The sequence below is a fragment of the Leucopleurus acutus genome, assembly GCF_964270905.1.
Source record: "Leucopleurus acutus genome assembly, chromosome: 2".
NCBI lineage: Eukaryota > Metazoa > Chordata > Mammalia > Artiodactyla > Delphinidae > Leucopleurus > Leucopleurus acutus.
Window position 1 is genome coordinate 60,608,909 of NC_139143.1, and position 17,408 is coordinate 60,626,316.

The following is a 17,408-nucleotide window of genomic DNA, read 5'->3' on the forward strand; positions in this document are numbered from 1 at the left end:
TCTGGGAAACAAAGAGCGCGGGCTCTCCAGGCATCAGCGCTTAAGCCCTGCACCAGGCTAGCGGCGTCTCATTCCGGGGACCAGAGCTTTCCCGGCTCCACATCTCCTCCCCAACGTCCCCCGCCTCCCGCGCTCGCTCGCTCGCTCCCTCCCGCTCGCTGCCTCCCCCACCTTCGCGGCGCTGGGAGGAAGGCGGCCGGGGCTCAAGATGGCTTTAGCCGGGCTCTGCGCCCTGCTCGCCTGCTGCTGGGGGCCGGCGGCGGTGCTGGCCACGGCCGCGGGCGACGTGGATCCTTCCAAGGAGCTGGAGTGCAAGCTGAAGAGCATCACGGTGTCGGCGCTGCCTTTCCTGCGCGAGAACGACCTGAGTATCATGCACAGCCCCTCGGCCTCCGAGCCCAAGCTCCTCTTCTCGGTACGCAACGACTTCCCGGGAGAAATGATCGTGGTGGACGACCTGGAGAACACGGAGCTGCCCTACTTCGTGCTGGGTGAGTCCCGGGGGAGGTCGAGGCGCTGGCCCGGCGCCCTCACCCCCCCCCCCACTCGGGCTCGCTCTCCACACCCACTCGCCGGCGACGTCCCCTCCCCCACTCCTACCTCCCTGGATCCGCCCCATTCCCAGACCATTCTCCACACCGACTTGCAGACTGGCGCCTCAAAGCTGGGCCTTCCACCTCCCCTCAGCCGCCCTGCCCCAAAGGAACAGGTTGCAGGAGTCTCTCTGAAACCGTTCCCAGCCTTGACCTCCCAGCTTTCATTCAGAAGCACGTTGACAGCGCACTTCTTGGCAGTTCCCAGCTCACCTCCCAGAAGCCCTTTTCCCACTCCCAGGCCACATGCTCAGTTCTTTGCTTCACACTCCCTGGGCCCCCATCTCCACCCACAGCATCCCCTGGAGGAGTTAGAAATAGGTATCCAGTGCCTACCTAGCCAGGTATGTGCAGGCCAGATTGCACTGGCTGAATCTCCAGTATTCACTCACTGAGAGCTCTTTTTCTGTCACCAGGTTGCTGAAACTCTCTGGCCTTCTTTCAGAACAGAAGTTTCCTACACCCCTGGTGTCCATCCTGGCAAGTCCTACCTCCATGCTTACATGTAACAGACACCTCCTTACAGACACCTCCACATCTCCAATTCCTTGGATGAACAAATCATCCAACTGTAGTCTGTTAACACTGGCATCTTTGTTCTCCAGCTCCCTTAGACAGATAGGCATTCCTGCACAAAGAATAGCCTCCCTGGCCAAGAAGCTCTTCCTTCCTTTGTTTATTTATTTGCATCTCTCTCTTGGTATCCCTATTTTAATTTCCTTAGGTCACAAAAACTCCTTCAGATACTGGAACTTCTACATCACTTCTAATCCACCCCTCTTTTTTCACTTCCAAGCTGCAAAGATACTGTAGTCCTGCTCCAGCATCTTGCAAAGTACCACAGGTTCATGTGACCTTGTTGACCAAAATTTCCGTCACTTCTCCATGTGCAGATCCATCTCACCCTGCTGTGCACGCCCACCATGCGATCCATTTCTTCACTGCTGCTATAAATCATTCTTATTTTGCCCAGGAGAGAATTAAAATATAACCACAAGTAAGTTTCTAGATCCAAGAAAAAAAAGTGAAAATGTCCAGGAAGCTGTTTCATCTATTGACTGCCCGACCAACTAAAGTTCACTTTGTAGGGACATGGCTTCCTGTTGGCCGTATGTAGGTTGAAACCACAAATGGAATGCTATTTCACATCCTCTTCATGCTCTTTCCTTATGAGACATAAAACATTAAGAAGTGGATGAGTAAACCCCCACTCTCCAGCCCCTGTGGAAAAACAATTTCAAAAATTGCCTGGTCCTTTGAAAAGTTGGTTCACAGTTCCTGGAGTAACAGCTCAGTAGACCCTATTAAGCCCAACCTACAGCCTTGATGGCATTATTTAGTTTTGCGTTAAAAATGTACTAATAACACAATAAAAACTGGGGCCTGGCTGGGAATGCTGACATTGTGGATACGCTGTTGATTAAAATGTGTAATTGCTGGGTTATTCGGTGGATGTAAATTTTGTGTTCAAGTCATGCTGATGTGCAAGTACAATCTGTTCATTGTCATGTGTAAGAATGAGTATAGGGAATTATATGTTTCTAAAGAGCCTATTTTGGGCTCTACATGCAGTGTTTACTGTGCATCAAGAGGGACATGTGTGATACATGAAAAAAAAAGAAGATTGGACTAACAGGTATTCAAAATTCCAGTTCCTTTTTTGCAGAATCCCAAAGCAGGGCCTAAAGCCATGATGTGGCTGCTAGGGTCCAATGTGCACAGCAAAAGCCCAGATGTTAAAGAATGGCTTTTCTGCACCTCTGTGCAAAGCTGCCCACTGCAGCACCCTGCTGGAGTTGCTATGGTAACCTCCTGCAACTTGGCATTTACACGCAGGAGCAGACACACTCTCTCGTTTCAGGGCCAGATGCATTTGCTCAATGCATTGATTGTCCCCTGCCCTCCCAGTTAATGGGGTATGTTCAGAACCAGAGATGTATTGGTACCTTCCCTTTTGGCCCAGTATTCCCAGGGGGAGTAGGAGTGAATCTCAGCTTGGGTAGCGGGGCAAAGCTGGACAGAAAGAGAAAGGAGTCCAAGTTCGTGGAAGTCAAGGGTGGTTGCTTTTGAAGTTAACTTTTGTTATCCTGGATCCTGTCACTTGTGGCCAACAGTAAGGTCTGTAGTGACTTTGATTTAGAGGTTTCTCTACTCTTACTCTAGAACCTGGTTTGCTTAATCCACCCCCTAGAGGAATTTGAATCAATCAGTCCTGGGAACTTACTGAGCATTTACTTGCTTGACATTCTTAGGTGCTTTTAGGATACAGAAGTTAAAAAAAAATAAAAGGCTTCTGCCCTCAGAGCTGTGAGTAATAACACCTGATTGTGTGGCAAGGTTGTCAAGGGCTGTAGGAATGTGGAGGAAGGAGATACTTGCATGGCAAGAGCAGACTCCATGGAAGATACGGGCTTGACTAGGGGCCTTGACCAAAATCAGATCCTTTTGTCTCCTGGATCAAGTCGTATACCTCAGTGAGGCAAACAAGTGTGTTCTCCTTCTGACTATAGCCTTCTGCAGCCTCTTATCTCTACAAGCCTGCCATGGCTTTCAGGACTCTTTCAAGACTTTGCACATGCTCTTCCCTCTGCCTAGAATGGTCTTCCCCACTCCTCCACTTGGCAGCCATTCATTCTTCTATACCCTGCACACATAGGCACCTCTCTATGAAGCCTTCCCTACCCCCACCAAAGTAGTTTGAGTTCATTCATCCCTCTTCAGTGCTCTTTGCATGGATTAAAAAAAATAAACACACGCACACACAAATGAACAAAATCAAAGATAGGTTAGATTGGGCTTGGCCTAGGAAGGGTGAAGCCATTTGAGGTCATGGAAAGGATGAGCCAAGTATGGTAGTAGGAGTGAATGTGGGACTAGCATGCCTATGGCACAGTACAGAGATTAGCCTGGTGGTCTGAGAGTACAGAGGACTCTGCCTGGCTCTGTAGGGCGGGACATGGCTCACCACTTAAAAGCCAAGCAGGGGACGGCTGACTTGACAGAGAAAGCACCGAAGCCTGACTTGCAGAGGCTATCTCAGCCTTCGAAATTGTTGTCAATTTTGCTTGTAGGGTAACTCTGAGGGGCAGTGGAGGGAGTGGCGTTATCTCCTGTTCTCTGAAGTAGGATTTGCAGATTCTGCTGAAAGGGCCATATGTAACTTTCAGTGTGTTTTGTTTGGCTACACATAGTTTTGAATTTCAATGTTCTTAGTCACGTCATGCCATCTCTAGATTGCCATACTGCCTATGAATATTGATTGTACTAAGGCTGAACCTCTTCTTTATGGTTCTTATCTGGTACCTCTTAGCCAGGTGATCTAAACCCCTGCTTTCAGAAGTGTTGTAAAACTTTCTATAATATGGGAAAATAACTGCAATTCCTAACTCAAGATATTTAGATACGTAGGCCTTATTACCCTCTCAGGAGAACATAAAATTTTGCTGAACTAGCCAATTAAAATTTCATACCTTAACTAAAATTTTGTGTCTCATCTTTGAAAACAGTAGACTTTCCTGCTTTGGTGGCGTATTTGATTTTGAGACAACTGGTTAACCTGAAGTATGGCTTCTGCACTGAAGTGTGGTTTTCTGTGCTGTGAACAGAACATATTTATCCGTCTCATCATTTTTTGAAGGGGATGCTCCTCTGTTTCAGACCCAACTATTGAGCGTGTGTAAAACTTAGTGAAGAAAGCTATTTCTCCTGTGCCTTGGAGTTTAGCTTTAGCTGACATTGATTGAAGGAGGTACACCTGAAGATAAATCAATCAGCCTGCAGAGATATAGTGAGTTCCCCCATGCAAGGTGCTATTTAAGGTGTCTGGAGCAGGCCAGTGTGGTGGTTAAAAGAACAGGCTTTGAAGACAGATCTGGTGTCAACTCCAGACTTTCCACTTATTCCAACGGTGGAGAAAAGTAAGGATGGAGAGGTTAAGTAACTTACTGAGGGTTACATAGCTGACGATGGATGGATCTGTAACTTGAACTCAGGTTAATATGACATTTAAGTCTTTCTCTTATTTGCTATTTCATAGGCCTTAAAAGTTTTCAAAATCTGTTGTTTTTCATGGTTGAATCAAAGGAGCCCTGGCAATGGTTAGAATAGGGAAAACACAGTTTGTATAAAGGAGTCCTTTTTGGTTTCTATGTAAACACCTTTTGAACATCCTATCCATCAAATGATTTCTCACATACACCTTAATACAGAAGAGGGTGAACTTCACAAGGAATATTTACCTAAGTAGGTATACTTACCTAAGCAGAATTGGGGAATTCTTACTTCATTCATAGTTTCCAGGTCTGGGTAGCCATGTGTTATGGCGTGTTATGGCACCCACAGCCATGGTGAACAAAGTAGGGTATATGGGGATTAAGATAACACGTTCAGTGCTCTTCTGAGAAGGGCCCCACAGAAATGCAAACTGGGAAGCCCAGACAGCAGGTTCTTCTGTGAGATGGAGCCATCCGGAAGGCACTGTGCTTTCAGCTTCTTGACGAAGTCCGCTGAAGTTTCTATCAGGTGATCTTATGCATGGAATTCACTGTCAGAGCCCAGTGGCACTGCTTGAATAGCAGTTACTGAGCTTTTTGATTGGCTTCAAATATAACACTAGACATAGTTTTCTACTCACCATTGAGCTTGGCCTAATAGGAAGCATCCTAGTTTTTTTCCCCACATATCCCTCCATCTCCGCATTCAAGAAGAAACTTTAAAATTTGTTTCTTTTCCTTCCTTTTGCTCTTTGCTACAGTGAGCTGTCTAGGTTAACAGCAAACAAATTCATATAGAGTGGCAGCCCCATCCAAGACATGGGAGGATGAGTAGTAGCAGCCTTAAGGTAGGGTCTTCAGCACTTATATAACTCCTACTAGCAGAATGCACTAATTTATAGCATTGAGAGGGTTGTTATATACTATTTCTCTACAGAACTGTACATTTTACATCAAAGGAATTTTAAATGCAAGAGTGAGAAATTTTACATTTCAAATGCTCTTCTAGCTATACTGATATGGTTTGAATTGAAGTTTTTCAAGGAAAAGTAAAATACAAGCTTAATTTCTTTATATATCTTTGGAGGCAAGATTGAGGTCTTGTTTTATAGAATATATATATATATATATACAAACACATATATATGTATATATATATGTATTTTTTTCTTTCTTTGTCCCTTTTCTTTTTTTTTTTTTTGCGGTACGCGGGCCTCTCACTGTTGTGGCCTCTCCCGTTGCGGAACACAGGCTCCGGACGCGCAGGCTCAGCGGCCATGGCTCACGGGCCCAGCCGCTCCACGGCATGTGGGATCTTCCCGGACCAGGGCACGAACCCGTGTCCCCTGCATCGGCAGGCGGACTCTCAACCACTGTGCCACCAGGGAAGCCCTCAGACTTGTTCTTGATGACCTTGACAGTTTTGAGGGGTACTTGTCAGGTATTTTGTAGAATGTCCCTCAATTTGGATTCTTTTTTTCTTCATTCTTTTTCTTTTTTAAATATCTTTACTGGAGTATAATTGCTTTACAATGTTGTGTTAGTTTCTGCTGTATAACAAAGTGAATCAGCTATACGTATAAACATATCCCCATATCCCCTCCCTCTTGCGTCTCCCTCCCGCCCTCCCTATCCCACCCCTCTAGGTGGTCACAAAGCACCGAGCTGATCTTTGTGCTATGCAGCTGCTTCCCACTACCTATCTATTTTACATTTGCTAGTGTATATATGTCAATGCTACTCTCTCACTTTGTCCCACTTACCCTTACCCAACCCTGTGTCCTCAAGTCCATTCTCTATGTCTGAGTCTTTTTTCCTGTCCTACCCCTAGGTTCTTCAGAACGATTTTTTAGATTCCATATATATGTGTTAGCATACGGTACTTGTTTTTCTCTTTGTGACTTACTTCACTCTGTATGACAGACTCTAGGTCCATCCACCTCACTAATAATAACTCAATTTCATTTCTTTTTATGGCTGAGTAATATTCCATTTGTATATATGTGCCACATCGTCTTTACCCATTTATCTCTCAGTGGACACTTAGGTTGCTTCCATGTCCTGGCTATTGTAAATAGAGCTGCAATGAACATTGTGGTACGTGATTCTTTTTGAATTATGGTTTTCTCAGGGTATATGCCCAGTAGTGGGATTGCTGGGTCATATGGTAATACTATTATTAGTTTTTTAAGGAACCTCCGTATTGTTCTCCATAGTGGCTGTATCAATTTACATTCCCACCAAAAATGCAACAGGGTTCCCTTTTCTCCACACCCTCTGCAGCATTTATTGTTTATAGATTTATTGATGATGGCCATTCTGACTGGTGCGAGGTGATACCTCATTGTAGTTTTGATTTGCATTTCTCTAATGATTAGTGATGTTGAGCATCCTTTCATGTGTTTGTTGGCAATCTGTATATCTTCTTTGGAGAAATGTCCATTTAGGTCTTCTGCCCATTTTTGGATTGGGTTGTTTGTTTTTTTGTTATTGAGCTGCATGAGCTGTTTGTAAATTTTGGAGATTAATCCTATGTCAGTTGCTTCATTTGCAAATATTTTCTCCCATTCTGAGGGTTGTCTTTTGGTCTTGTTTATGGTTTCCTTTGCTGTGCAAAAGCCTTTTATTTTCATTAGGTCGCATTTGTTTATTTTTGTTTTTATTTCCATTTCTCTAGGAGGTGGGTCATAAAGGATCTTGCTGTGAGGTATGTCATAGAGTGTTCTACCTATGTTTTCCTCTAAAAGTTTTATAGTGTCTGGCCTTACATTTAGGTCTTTATTCCATTTTGAGTTCATTTTTGTGTATGGTGTTAGGGAGTGTTCTAATGTCATACTTTTACATGTAGCTGTCCAGTTTTCCCAGCGCCACTTATTGAAGAGGCTCTCTTTTCCCCGTTGTATACTCTTGCCTCCTTATCAAAAATAAGCTGACCATATGTGCGTGGGTTTCTCTCTGGGCTTTCTATCCTGTTCTGTTGATCTATATTTCTGTTTTTGTGCCAGTACCATATTGTCTTGATTACTGTAGCTTTGTAGTACAGTCTGAAGTCCGGGAGCCTGATTCCTCCAGCTCCGTTTTTCTTTCTCAAGATTGCTTTGGCTATTTGGGGTCTTTTGTGTTTCTATACAAATTGTTAAGTTTTTTGTTCCAGTTCTGTGAAAACTGCCATTGGTAGTTTGATAGGGATTGCATTGAATCTGTAGATTGCTTTGGGTAGTATAGTCATTTTCACAATGTTGATTCTTCCAGTCCAAGAACATGGTATATCTCTCCATCTGTCTGTATCATCTTTAATTTCTTTCATCAATGTCTTATAGTTTTCTGCATACAGGTCATTTGTCTCCTTAGGTAAATTTATCCCTAGGTATTTTATTCTTTTTGTTGCAGTGGTAAATGGGAGTGTTTCCTTAATTTCTCTTTCAGATTTTTCATCATTAGTGTATAGGAATGCAAGAGATTTCTGTGCATTAATTTTATACCCTGCTACTTTACCAAATTCATTGATTAGCTCTAGTAATTTTCTGGTAGCATCTTTAGGATTCCCTATGTGTAGTGTCATGTCATCTGCAAACAGTGACAGCTTTCCTTCTTCTTTTCCAATTTGGATTGCTTTTATTTCTTTTTCTTCTCTGATTGCTGTGGCTAAAACTTCCAGAACTCTGTTGAATAATAGTGGTGAGAGTGGGCAACCTTGTCTTGTTCCTGATCTTAGTGGAAATGGTTTCAGTTTTTCACCACTGAGAATGATGTTGGCTGTGGGTTCTCATATATGGCCTTTATTATGTTGAGGTAGTTTCCGTCTTTGCCTACTTTCTGGAGAGTTTTTATCATAATTGGGTGTTGAATTTTGTCAGAAGCTTTTTCTACATCTCCTGAGATTATCATATGGTTTTTCTCCTTCAGTTTGTTAATATGGTGTACCACATTGATTGATTTTTGTATATTGAAGAATCCTTACACTCCTGGGATAAACCCCACTTGGTCATGGTGTATGATCCTTTTAATGTGCTGTTGGATTCTGTTTGCTAGTATTTTGTTGAGGATTTTTACATCTATGTTCATCAGTGATATTGCCCTGTAGTGTTCTTTTTTTTTTTTTTGCGGTATGCGGGCCTCTCCCATTGCGGACAACAGGCTCCGGACGCACAGGCTCCGCGGCCATGGCTCATGGGCCCAGCTGCTCCGTGGCATGTGGGATCTTCCCGGACCGGGGCACGGACCCGCATCCCCTGCATTGGCAGGTGGACTCTCAACCACTGCGCCACCAGGGAAGCCCTGTAGTTTTCTTTTTTTGTGACATCTTCATCTCGTTTTGGTATCAGGTTGATGGTGGCCTCGTAGAATGAGTTTGGGAGTGTTTCTCCCTCTGCTATATTTTCGAAGAATTTGAGAAAGATAGGTGTTAGCTCTTCTCTAAATGATGGAGTTTGCCTGTGAAGCCATCTGGTCCTGGGCTTTTGTTTTTGGAAGATTTTTCATCACAGTTTCAATTTCAGTGCTTGTGATTGGTCTGTTTATATTTTCTATTTCTTCCTGGTTCAGTCTCGGAAGGTTGTGCTTTTCTAAGCAAGTGTCCATTTCTTCCAGGTTGTCCATTTTATTGGTATATAGTTGCTTGTAATAATCTCGCATGATCCTTTGTATTTCTGCAGTGTCAGTTGTTACTTCTCCTTTTTCATTTCTAATTCTGTTGATTTGAATATTCTCCCTTTTCTTCTTGATGAGTCTGGCTAATGGTTTATCAATTTTGTTTATCTTCTCAAAGAACCAGCTTTTAGTTTTATTGACCTTTGCTATTGTTTTCTTCATTTCTTTTTCACTGACCTCTGATCTGATATTTATGCTTTCCTTCTGCTAACTTTGGGTTTTTTTGTTCTTCTTTCTCTAATTGCTTTAGGTGTAAGCTTAGGGTGTTTATGTGAGATTTTCCTTGTTTCTCGAGGTAGGATTGTATTGCTCTAAACTTCCCTCTTAGAACTGCTTTGGCTGCATCCCATATGTTTTTGGCCAACGTGTTTCTTTGCCATTTGTTTCTAGGTATTTTTTGATTTTCTCTTTGATTTTTTCAGTGACTTCTTGGTTATTTAGTAGCATATTGTTTAGTCTCCTTTTGTTTGTATTTTTTACAGTTTTCTTCCTGTAATTAATATCTCGTCTCACAGTGTTGTGGTTAGAAAAGTTACTTGATATGATATCAATTTTCCTAAATTTACGAAGGCTTGATTTGTGATCCAAGATATGATATATCTTGGAGAATGTTGCATGAGCACTTGAGCAGAAAGTGTATTCTGTTGTTTTTAATATTTTTGTGTTACTGTCAATTTTCCCTTTATGGCTTTTAGCATTTGCCTTTCTTATTGAGGTGCTCCTCTGTTGGGTGCGCAAGTATTTACAATTGTTATATCTTCTTTTTGGATTGATCCCTTGATCATTATGTAGTGTCCTTCTTTGTATCTTGTAATAGTCTTTATTTTAAAGTTGATTTTGTCTAATATGAGAATTGCTACTACAGCTCTCTTTTGATATTCATTTGCATGGAATATCTTTTTTCCATCCCCTCACTTTCAGTCCGTATGTGTCCCTAGGTCTGAAGTGGGTCTCTTGTAGACAGCATATATATGGGTCTTCTTTTTGTGTCCATTCAGCCAGTGTATGACTTTTGGTTGGAGCATTTAATCCATTTACATTTAAGGTAATTATCAATATTTATGTTCCTATTACCATTTTCTTAATTGTTTTGGGTTTGTATTGTAGGTCTTTTCCTTCTCTTGTGTTTCCTTCCTAGAGAAGTTCCTTCAGCATTTGTTGTAAAGCTGGTTTGATGGTGCTCAATTCTCTCAGTTTTTGGTTGTCTGTAAGGGTTTTAATTTCTCTGTCAAATCTGAATGAGATCCTTGCTGGGGATAGTCATCTTGGTTGTAAGTTTTTCCCTTTCATCACTTTAAATATGTCCTGCCACTCCCTTGTGGCTTGCAGAGTTTCTGCTGAAAGATCAGCTGTTAACCTTATGGGGATCCCCTTGTATATTATCTGTTGCTTTTCCCTTGCTGCTTTTAGTATTTTTTCTTTGTATTTAATTTTTGATAGTTTGATTAATATGTGTCTTGGCGTGTTTCTCCTTGGATTTATCCTGTATGGGACTCTCTGCACTTCCTGGACTTGATTGACTGTTTCCTTTCCCATATTAGGGAATTTTTCAACTATAATCTCTTCAAATATTTTCAGACCCTTTCTTTTTCTCTTCTTCTTCTGGGACTCTTATAATTCGAATGTTGGTATGTTTAATGTTGTCTCAGAGATCTCTGAGAGTGTCCTCAATTCTTTTCATTCTTTTTTCTTTATTCTGCTCTGTGGTAATTATTTCCCCTATTTTGTCTTCCAGATCACTTATCCGTTCTTCTGCCACAGTTATTCTGCTATTGATTCCTTCTAGAGAATTTTTTATTTCATTTATTGTGTTGTTCATCATTGTTTGTTTGCTCTTTTCTTCTAGGTCCTTGTTAAACGTTCCTTGTATTTTCTCCATTCTAGTTCCATGATTTTGGATCATTTTTACTCTCATTACTCTGAATTCTTTTTCAGGTAGACTGCCTATTTCCTCTACATTTGTTTGGCCTGGTGGGTTTTTACCTTGCTCCTTCATCTGCTGCATGTTTCTCTGTCTTCTCATTTTGCTTAACTGACTGTGTTTGCGGTCTCCTTTTTGCAGGTTGCAGGTTTGTAGTTCCCGTTGTTTTTGGTGTCTGCCCGTAGTGGGTAAGGTTGGTTCAGTGGGTTGTGTAGGCTTCCTGGTCGAGTGCACTGGTGCCTGTGTTCTGGTGGATGAGGCTGGATCTTGTCTTTCTGGTGGTCAGGACTCTGTCTGGTGGTGTGTTTTTGGGTGTCTGTGAACTTATTGTGATTGTAGGCTGCGTCTCTGCTAATGGGTGGGGTTGTGTTCCTGTCTTGCGAGGTGTTTGGCATGAGGCATGCAGCACTGGAGCTTTTTGGCCGTTGGGTGGAGGTGGGTCTTTGCGTTGAGACGGACATTTCTGGGAGAGCTCTCGCCGATTGATGTTACGTGGGGCCGGGAGGTCCTTGGTGGTCCAATATCCTGAACTTGGCTCTCCCACCTCAGATGCTTAGGCCTGACATCAGGCCAGAGCACCAAGACCCTGTCAGCCATACATCTCAGAAGAAAAGGGTGAAAATAAGAAGGAAAAAAAAATTAAAGAAATAATAAATAAAAAAATTAAATTATTAACATAAAAAAATAATAATACTTAAACAAAGAGCAACCAAATCAATAAACAAATCCACCAATGATAAGAAGCCCTAAGAACTAAACTAAGATAAACATAAAAATCCGAAACAAATCAGTAGCATTCGGCAAACCCCAAGTCTACAGTTGCTCCCAAAGTCCACTGCCTCAATTTCGGGACGATATGTTGTCTGTTCAGGTATTCCAGGACGCAGTGTACATCAAGTTGATTGTGGGGATTTAATCCGCTGCTCCTGAGTCTGCAGGGAGAGATTTCCCTTTCTCTTCTTTGTTTGCACAGCTCCTGGGGTTCAGCTTTGGGTTTGGCCCCACCTCTGCATGTAGGTCGCCCTCAGGCGTCTTTTCCCCACTCAGACAAGAGGGGGTTCAAGCAGTGGCTGTTTAGGGGTCTCTTGTTCCCTCAGGTCGTGGGGCAGGAGGGCTACTGTAGTCATAACTGGAATGCGGGGTGAGCCTGTGGTGGCAGAGGTTGGCGTGACGTTGCAACTGCCTGAGGCATGCTGTGTGTTCTCCCAGGGAAGTTGTCCCTGGATCACGGGCCCCTGGCAGTGGCGGGCTGCACAGGCTCCTGGAGGGGGGCAGGGGTGTGTGGATAGTGACCTGTGCTTGCACACAGGATTCTTGGTGGCTGCAGCAGCGTTAGATTTTCATGCCTGTTTCTGGGGTCCATGCTGATAGCTGTGCAGCAGTGTTAGATTTTCATGCACTTCTCTGGGGTCCGTGCTGAGATGGGCTCATGCCCGTCTCTGGAGCTCGTTTAGGCAGTGCTCTGCTTTCTGTGGGCAGACGGGGAAGGAATCCCCTCTCCTCACGTACCCCAAAACAATGGTCTGTTGCCTCTTCGGCAAGTCCAGACTTTTTCCCAGACTCCCTCCTGGCTAGCTGTGGCACACTAGCACCCTCAGGCTGTCTTCACACAGTGAACCCCAGTCCTCTCCCTGGGATCTGACCTCCGAAGCCCACGCCTCATTTCCCAGCCCCCACCTGCCCCAGTGGGTGAGCAGACAAGTGTCTCAGGCTGGTGAGTGCTGGTCGGCACCGATCCTCTGTGCGGGAAGCTCTCCGTCTTGCCCTATGCAGCCCTGTTGCTGTGTTCTCCTCCGTAGCTCCGAAGCTTCCCCCCCTCCACCCCCCCATCTCCGCCAGTGAAGGGGCTTCCTAGTGAGTGGAACCTTTTCCTCCTTCACAGCTCCCACCTAGAGGTGCAAGTCCCATCACTATTCTTTTGTTTCTCTTTTTTCTTTTTGCCCTACCCCGGTACATGGGTATTTTCTTGCCTTTGGGGAAGTCTGAGGTCTTCTGCCAGCGTTCAGTAGGTCTTCTGTAGGAGTTGTTCCACTTGTAGATGTGTCTTTGATGTATTTGTGGGGAGGAAATTTATCTGCACGTCTTAATCCTCTGCCATCTTGAAGGTCCCCCTTCCACTCGTTTTCTTAGATACTTAGTTACTTTGTAAAGATAGTTACTTAGGTCAGCATCTTTACCACCTCACCCCGCAGTGAAGTTGCTTCATGTATTTAATATACAGTTAGTGTTTTGTCACTTTCTGCATTCCATCCTGGCATCACCCAACCTCCTAAATGTTTTCTCTTAGTTTGTAAACTTCAGTGTTGGCTCTTTGTGCTCTAAAGTTTTATGGGTTTTTAACAAATACACACTGTCATATATCCAAAATTATATTATCATACAAAATAGTTGTACTGCCCTACAAAATTCTTCACTCTTTGCCTATGCCTATTCAACCCTTTCTTCATTACTCCAAACTCTGGCAACCGCTGAGCTTTTACTCTCACTATTGTTTTGCCTCTTCCAGAATGTCATGTAGTTGGAATTACACAGTATGTGGCCTTTTCAGACTTGCTGCATTCACTTAGCGTTATGCATTTAAGATTCATTCATATGTTTTTTTATGGCTTGTCAGCTCATTTGTTTTAGTGCTGAATAATATTATGTGGTGTGGATGTACCACAGTTTGTTTATCCATTCACCTGTTGAAAGACATATTGGTTGCTTCCAGTTTTTAACAATTAAGAATAATAGTGCTATAAATATTAGCATATGTCTTCTTTGTGTGCTGGCTTTTTTGTTTTGTTTTGTTTTTGGAATCTCAATGGAGAGGTTTGAGTTGATCATACACCTGAATCCAAAATATATTTTATCATAGGTCTGTGAAAGCCTTCCTCCTTCCAGTGGCTCACTTGTTTGTTTCTCTTTATCCTTACCTCCAATTTCCAGCTGCCCTTCCTCACAGGCCAACACTCTAATTTTTTCAATATGTATCTTTTTTTAAACATGTTCTTGTGAAATGTGGATAGTTTTTTGTGTGCTCATGTTATTGTTACTTTAACTAAATTTCCTCAAGGATCATTGTGAAAGTTTCTCTGGGATATACAGCAGGAGTAGAATTGCTGGTTCATAAAGATTATGTACACTTAATTTGACTAAGTACCATCAGATTGTGCTCAGAATGGCTGCCCCGGTGTACACTCTCATCAGTGGTATTTGAGAGTTCCTATATCCCCATTGTCCGGTGTGCTCATTTTTGTCAATCCACTACGTGTAAAGTGATAACTCATTGTGTGATTTCACTCTGCATTTTTAGCAGCACTTTAAAATACTAAGGCACTTATCCCCTTGATTGTAATATGAATGATAAAGAATTTGTTTTCCTCAGATGGATGTTATGTCTCTTGATTTCACCTGTATTTTTGTTTAGTTGGTTGGCTGGTTGGTTTTCCAGAAGCTTTTAGATTTTATGTGTTTTAATTATTAATTATTTATTTTTGGCTTCTACACCTTAAGTCTTAGGGGAAGTTCTTCCTCACTTTAGAGAAGTTTTTCCTCACTTTAGGATTATAAAAGGATTTATTACTTTCTGTTCTCATACTCTAGTGGTTTCATTTGTTACATTTAAATATTTGCTATATTTTGAACTTATTCTGGTGTACACTATGAGATATAACACCTTATCCAGATGTACTGTATGAAGTGCTAACGTTAGCTCCTCAGAGAGTTACTCAGATGCCTCAGTGTCATTTATTAAGTAGTTTGTGCCTTCCCCTCAGACTTGAGGCATCACCTTTGTCTTACAGTAAATTCTTTAGTATATTTAAGTTTATCTGAACTTCTGTTCTATTACTACATATAGCTATTCATGTGCCTACCGTATTGTTTTAATTATTGAAGCTCTGTAGATGTTTCAATATTTGGTAGGAGTAGTCACTTTTGCTACTATTCTTTTTCAGAATTCTCCTAAGCATTCTTCTTTTTTTTTTTAATATAAACTTTCAAAGAAGCTTGTGTAGTTCTAAATAAATAAATAAATAAATAAATACACACACACACACACACACACACACACACACACACATATATATGTATATACATATAAAACATCAAGAAAAACAAACACTAGTAATTTTTTTGCTTGAAATCCCATTAAATTAACTAAGGGGGAATTAATTAAATCCTTATAATGTTAAGTTTTTCTGTTTAAGAACTTAGTATGTCTGTATTTATTCAAGTCTTCTAGTCTGTACTTTCATAGAGTTTTAAAGGCTTTTTGCCCCCTCATCTAGTTCTTGCGCATCTCTTATTAGATTTCCTTCTAGGTATTTTATCATTTTGTGGTTTTGTAAAAGGAGTATTTTCTTTATATATATTCTCAACAATTATGTTTATATATATGAAACCTACTGATGTTTGTGTTAATTTCAACCTCCATTACCTTACTGAATCTCTAGCCATAGTAGGGTATCAGTTGCTTCTCCTGAATTTTTAGACATATTATATGCAAATACTGATAATTTTATATCCTTCCTTTAAGTTTTTTACCTCTAATTTCATTCTCACTGGTACTGGTTCTGGTACTAATTCCAATATAAGGGCAAAGAAGAATGTGAATTCACATTCAATAATGTGAATTCGTCTCTTTTCCTAACTTTAATGGCACATAACACTGCTGTCTTACAATTATGATAATGGCTTTTGGGTTAAGGTAAATAAAAATGACCATGTTAGGAAAGAATTGAGTGTTTTTTCCCTATCAAAAATGATTTTTAAAAAATTAAAAATATTTTTTTAGTATCTATAGAGATAATCATATGATTTTTCTCCTTAGATTTATTAAAAGGATAAATGGTATAAATAGACTTTCTAATGCTGAACCATCTTTGCATTCCTGAAACAACTTGTATATGGTAAATGATAAATTATGCCTTTAATATGCTGTTGGATTCTGTTTGCTAATATTTTATTATGGATATTTTGCATCAATATTCCTAAGTGAGATTAGTCATAGATTTTCTTTTTTTGTGTGTGTAATCTTTGTCAGAATTTGTCACCTATTTTACATTTGATACATTTACATTTTTTAATAAAAATAATTGTCAAGTTTCCCCTCTTCGTTTGCTCTAGCACAATTTAGATAGCACTGCAATTATCTGTAGAGTTTGTAATCTTTTTTTTTTTTTAATTTATTGATTTATGTTTGGCTGTGTTGGGTCTTCGTTTCTGTGCGAGGGCTTTCTCTAGCTGTGGCGAGCGGGGGGCCACTCTTCATCCCGGTGCGCGGGCTTCTCACTGTCGCGGCCTCTCTTTTTGCGGAGCACAGGCTCCAGATGCGCAGGCTCAGTAGTTGTGGCTCACGGGCCTAGTTGCTCCGCGGCATGTGGGATCTTCCCAGACCAGAGCTCGAACCCGTGTCCCCTGCATTGGCAGGCGGATTCTCAACCACTGCACCACCAGGGAAGCCCAGAGTTTGTAATCTTAACCACTGTACCATACAGTATGGTGAGTGTAATGACTGAATCAAGAACTGATTACTTTGTTGGTAAATAATGAACAACTAACTAAGTCAGACAGAATAATAGGGAATTCCTTCCAAAGACAATGGTGTAAGTTGAGATTCAAAGGATGGTGGGATTTAGTCTGCTAAATCGGGGGTTCTAAGTTTGGAAAAGAAATTATGACCTCTAGCCTAAGGAAACAGGAAGTAGAAAATGTAAAAACCAAAATGGGTGAAAGGATGTGCAGTATAGTTATATTTAAGTGTCACGTTTGGCACTCATGTCAAAGTTGGCAACCTTTGGTTGAAGGGGCATGAAGCTGAGTATGTAAACCGAAGAAACATCCAGTGAGTTCTTTTACTCTTGCCAGTTCCTAGGTAGTTTTTATAATTCTAAGTAGTGAGGGGAATACTCACAGGGAATCCACCATACTATATAGCTCCATGAGGCACTGTTCCCATTGAAATCTATGTACACCTAGCATCACCTAGAGTTGTGCAGTGAAAGTCTGTGTACTTTTAATGGCCTTGACTGATGACTTCAGATTGTCCTGTCATCTTCTAGGTATCTACTTTTCCTCCAAATATGAATTCTGAGAATTAAAATTCTCTCTCACTCATTTTTCCCCATCGTAATCTCATCCTGTGCCTTGGCCTTATTCTCCTTCCCATGTCCCTTCTCCGTTCCTTTCTAGCGTTCTCTGGCTGGCTCTTTTCAGTCTAGCACTAATCATCGATATAACCTGAAAAGGTGCAATGGCAAAGAGTGGCTA

The 17,408-nt window shown here is 41.7% G+C and overlaps 1 protein-coding gene across 2 annotated transcripts in view; it reads left to right on the forward strand.

Moving 5' to 3' along the window:
• Positions 1–208: 208 nt before the first annotated feature.
• Positions 209–17,408, forward strand: part of ASTN1 (astrotactin 1) — a gene marked incomplete at both ends in the record, with an annotated part of 323,470 nt that continues 306,270 nt past the window's right edge. For both annotated transcript variants that reach the window (XM_082865541.1, XM_082865542.1), the window contains one exon: positions 209–491. In XM_082865541.1, coding sequence (XP_082721667.1) covers positions 209–491 — 283 coding nt within the window. The remainder of the gene's footprint in view (positions 492–17,408) is intronic.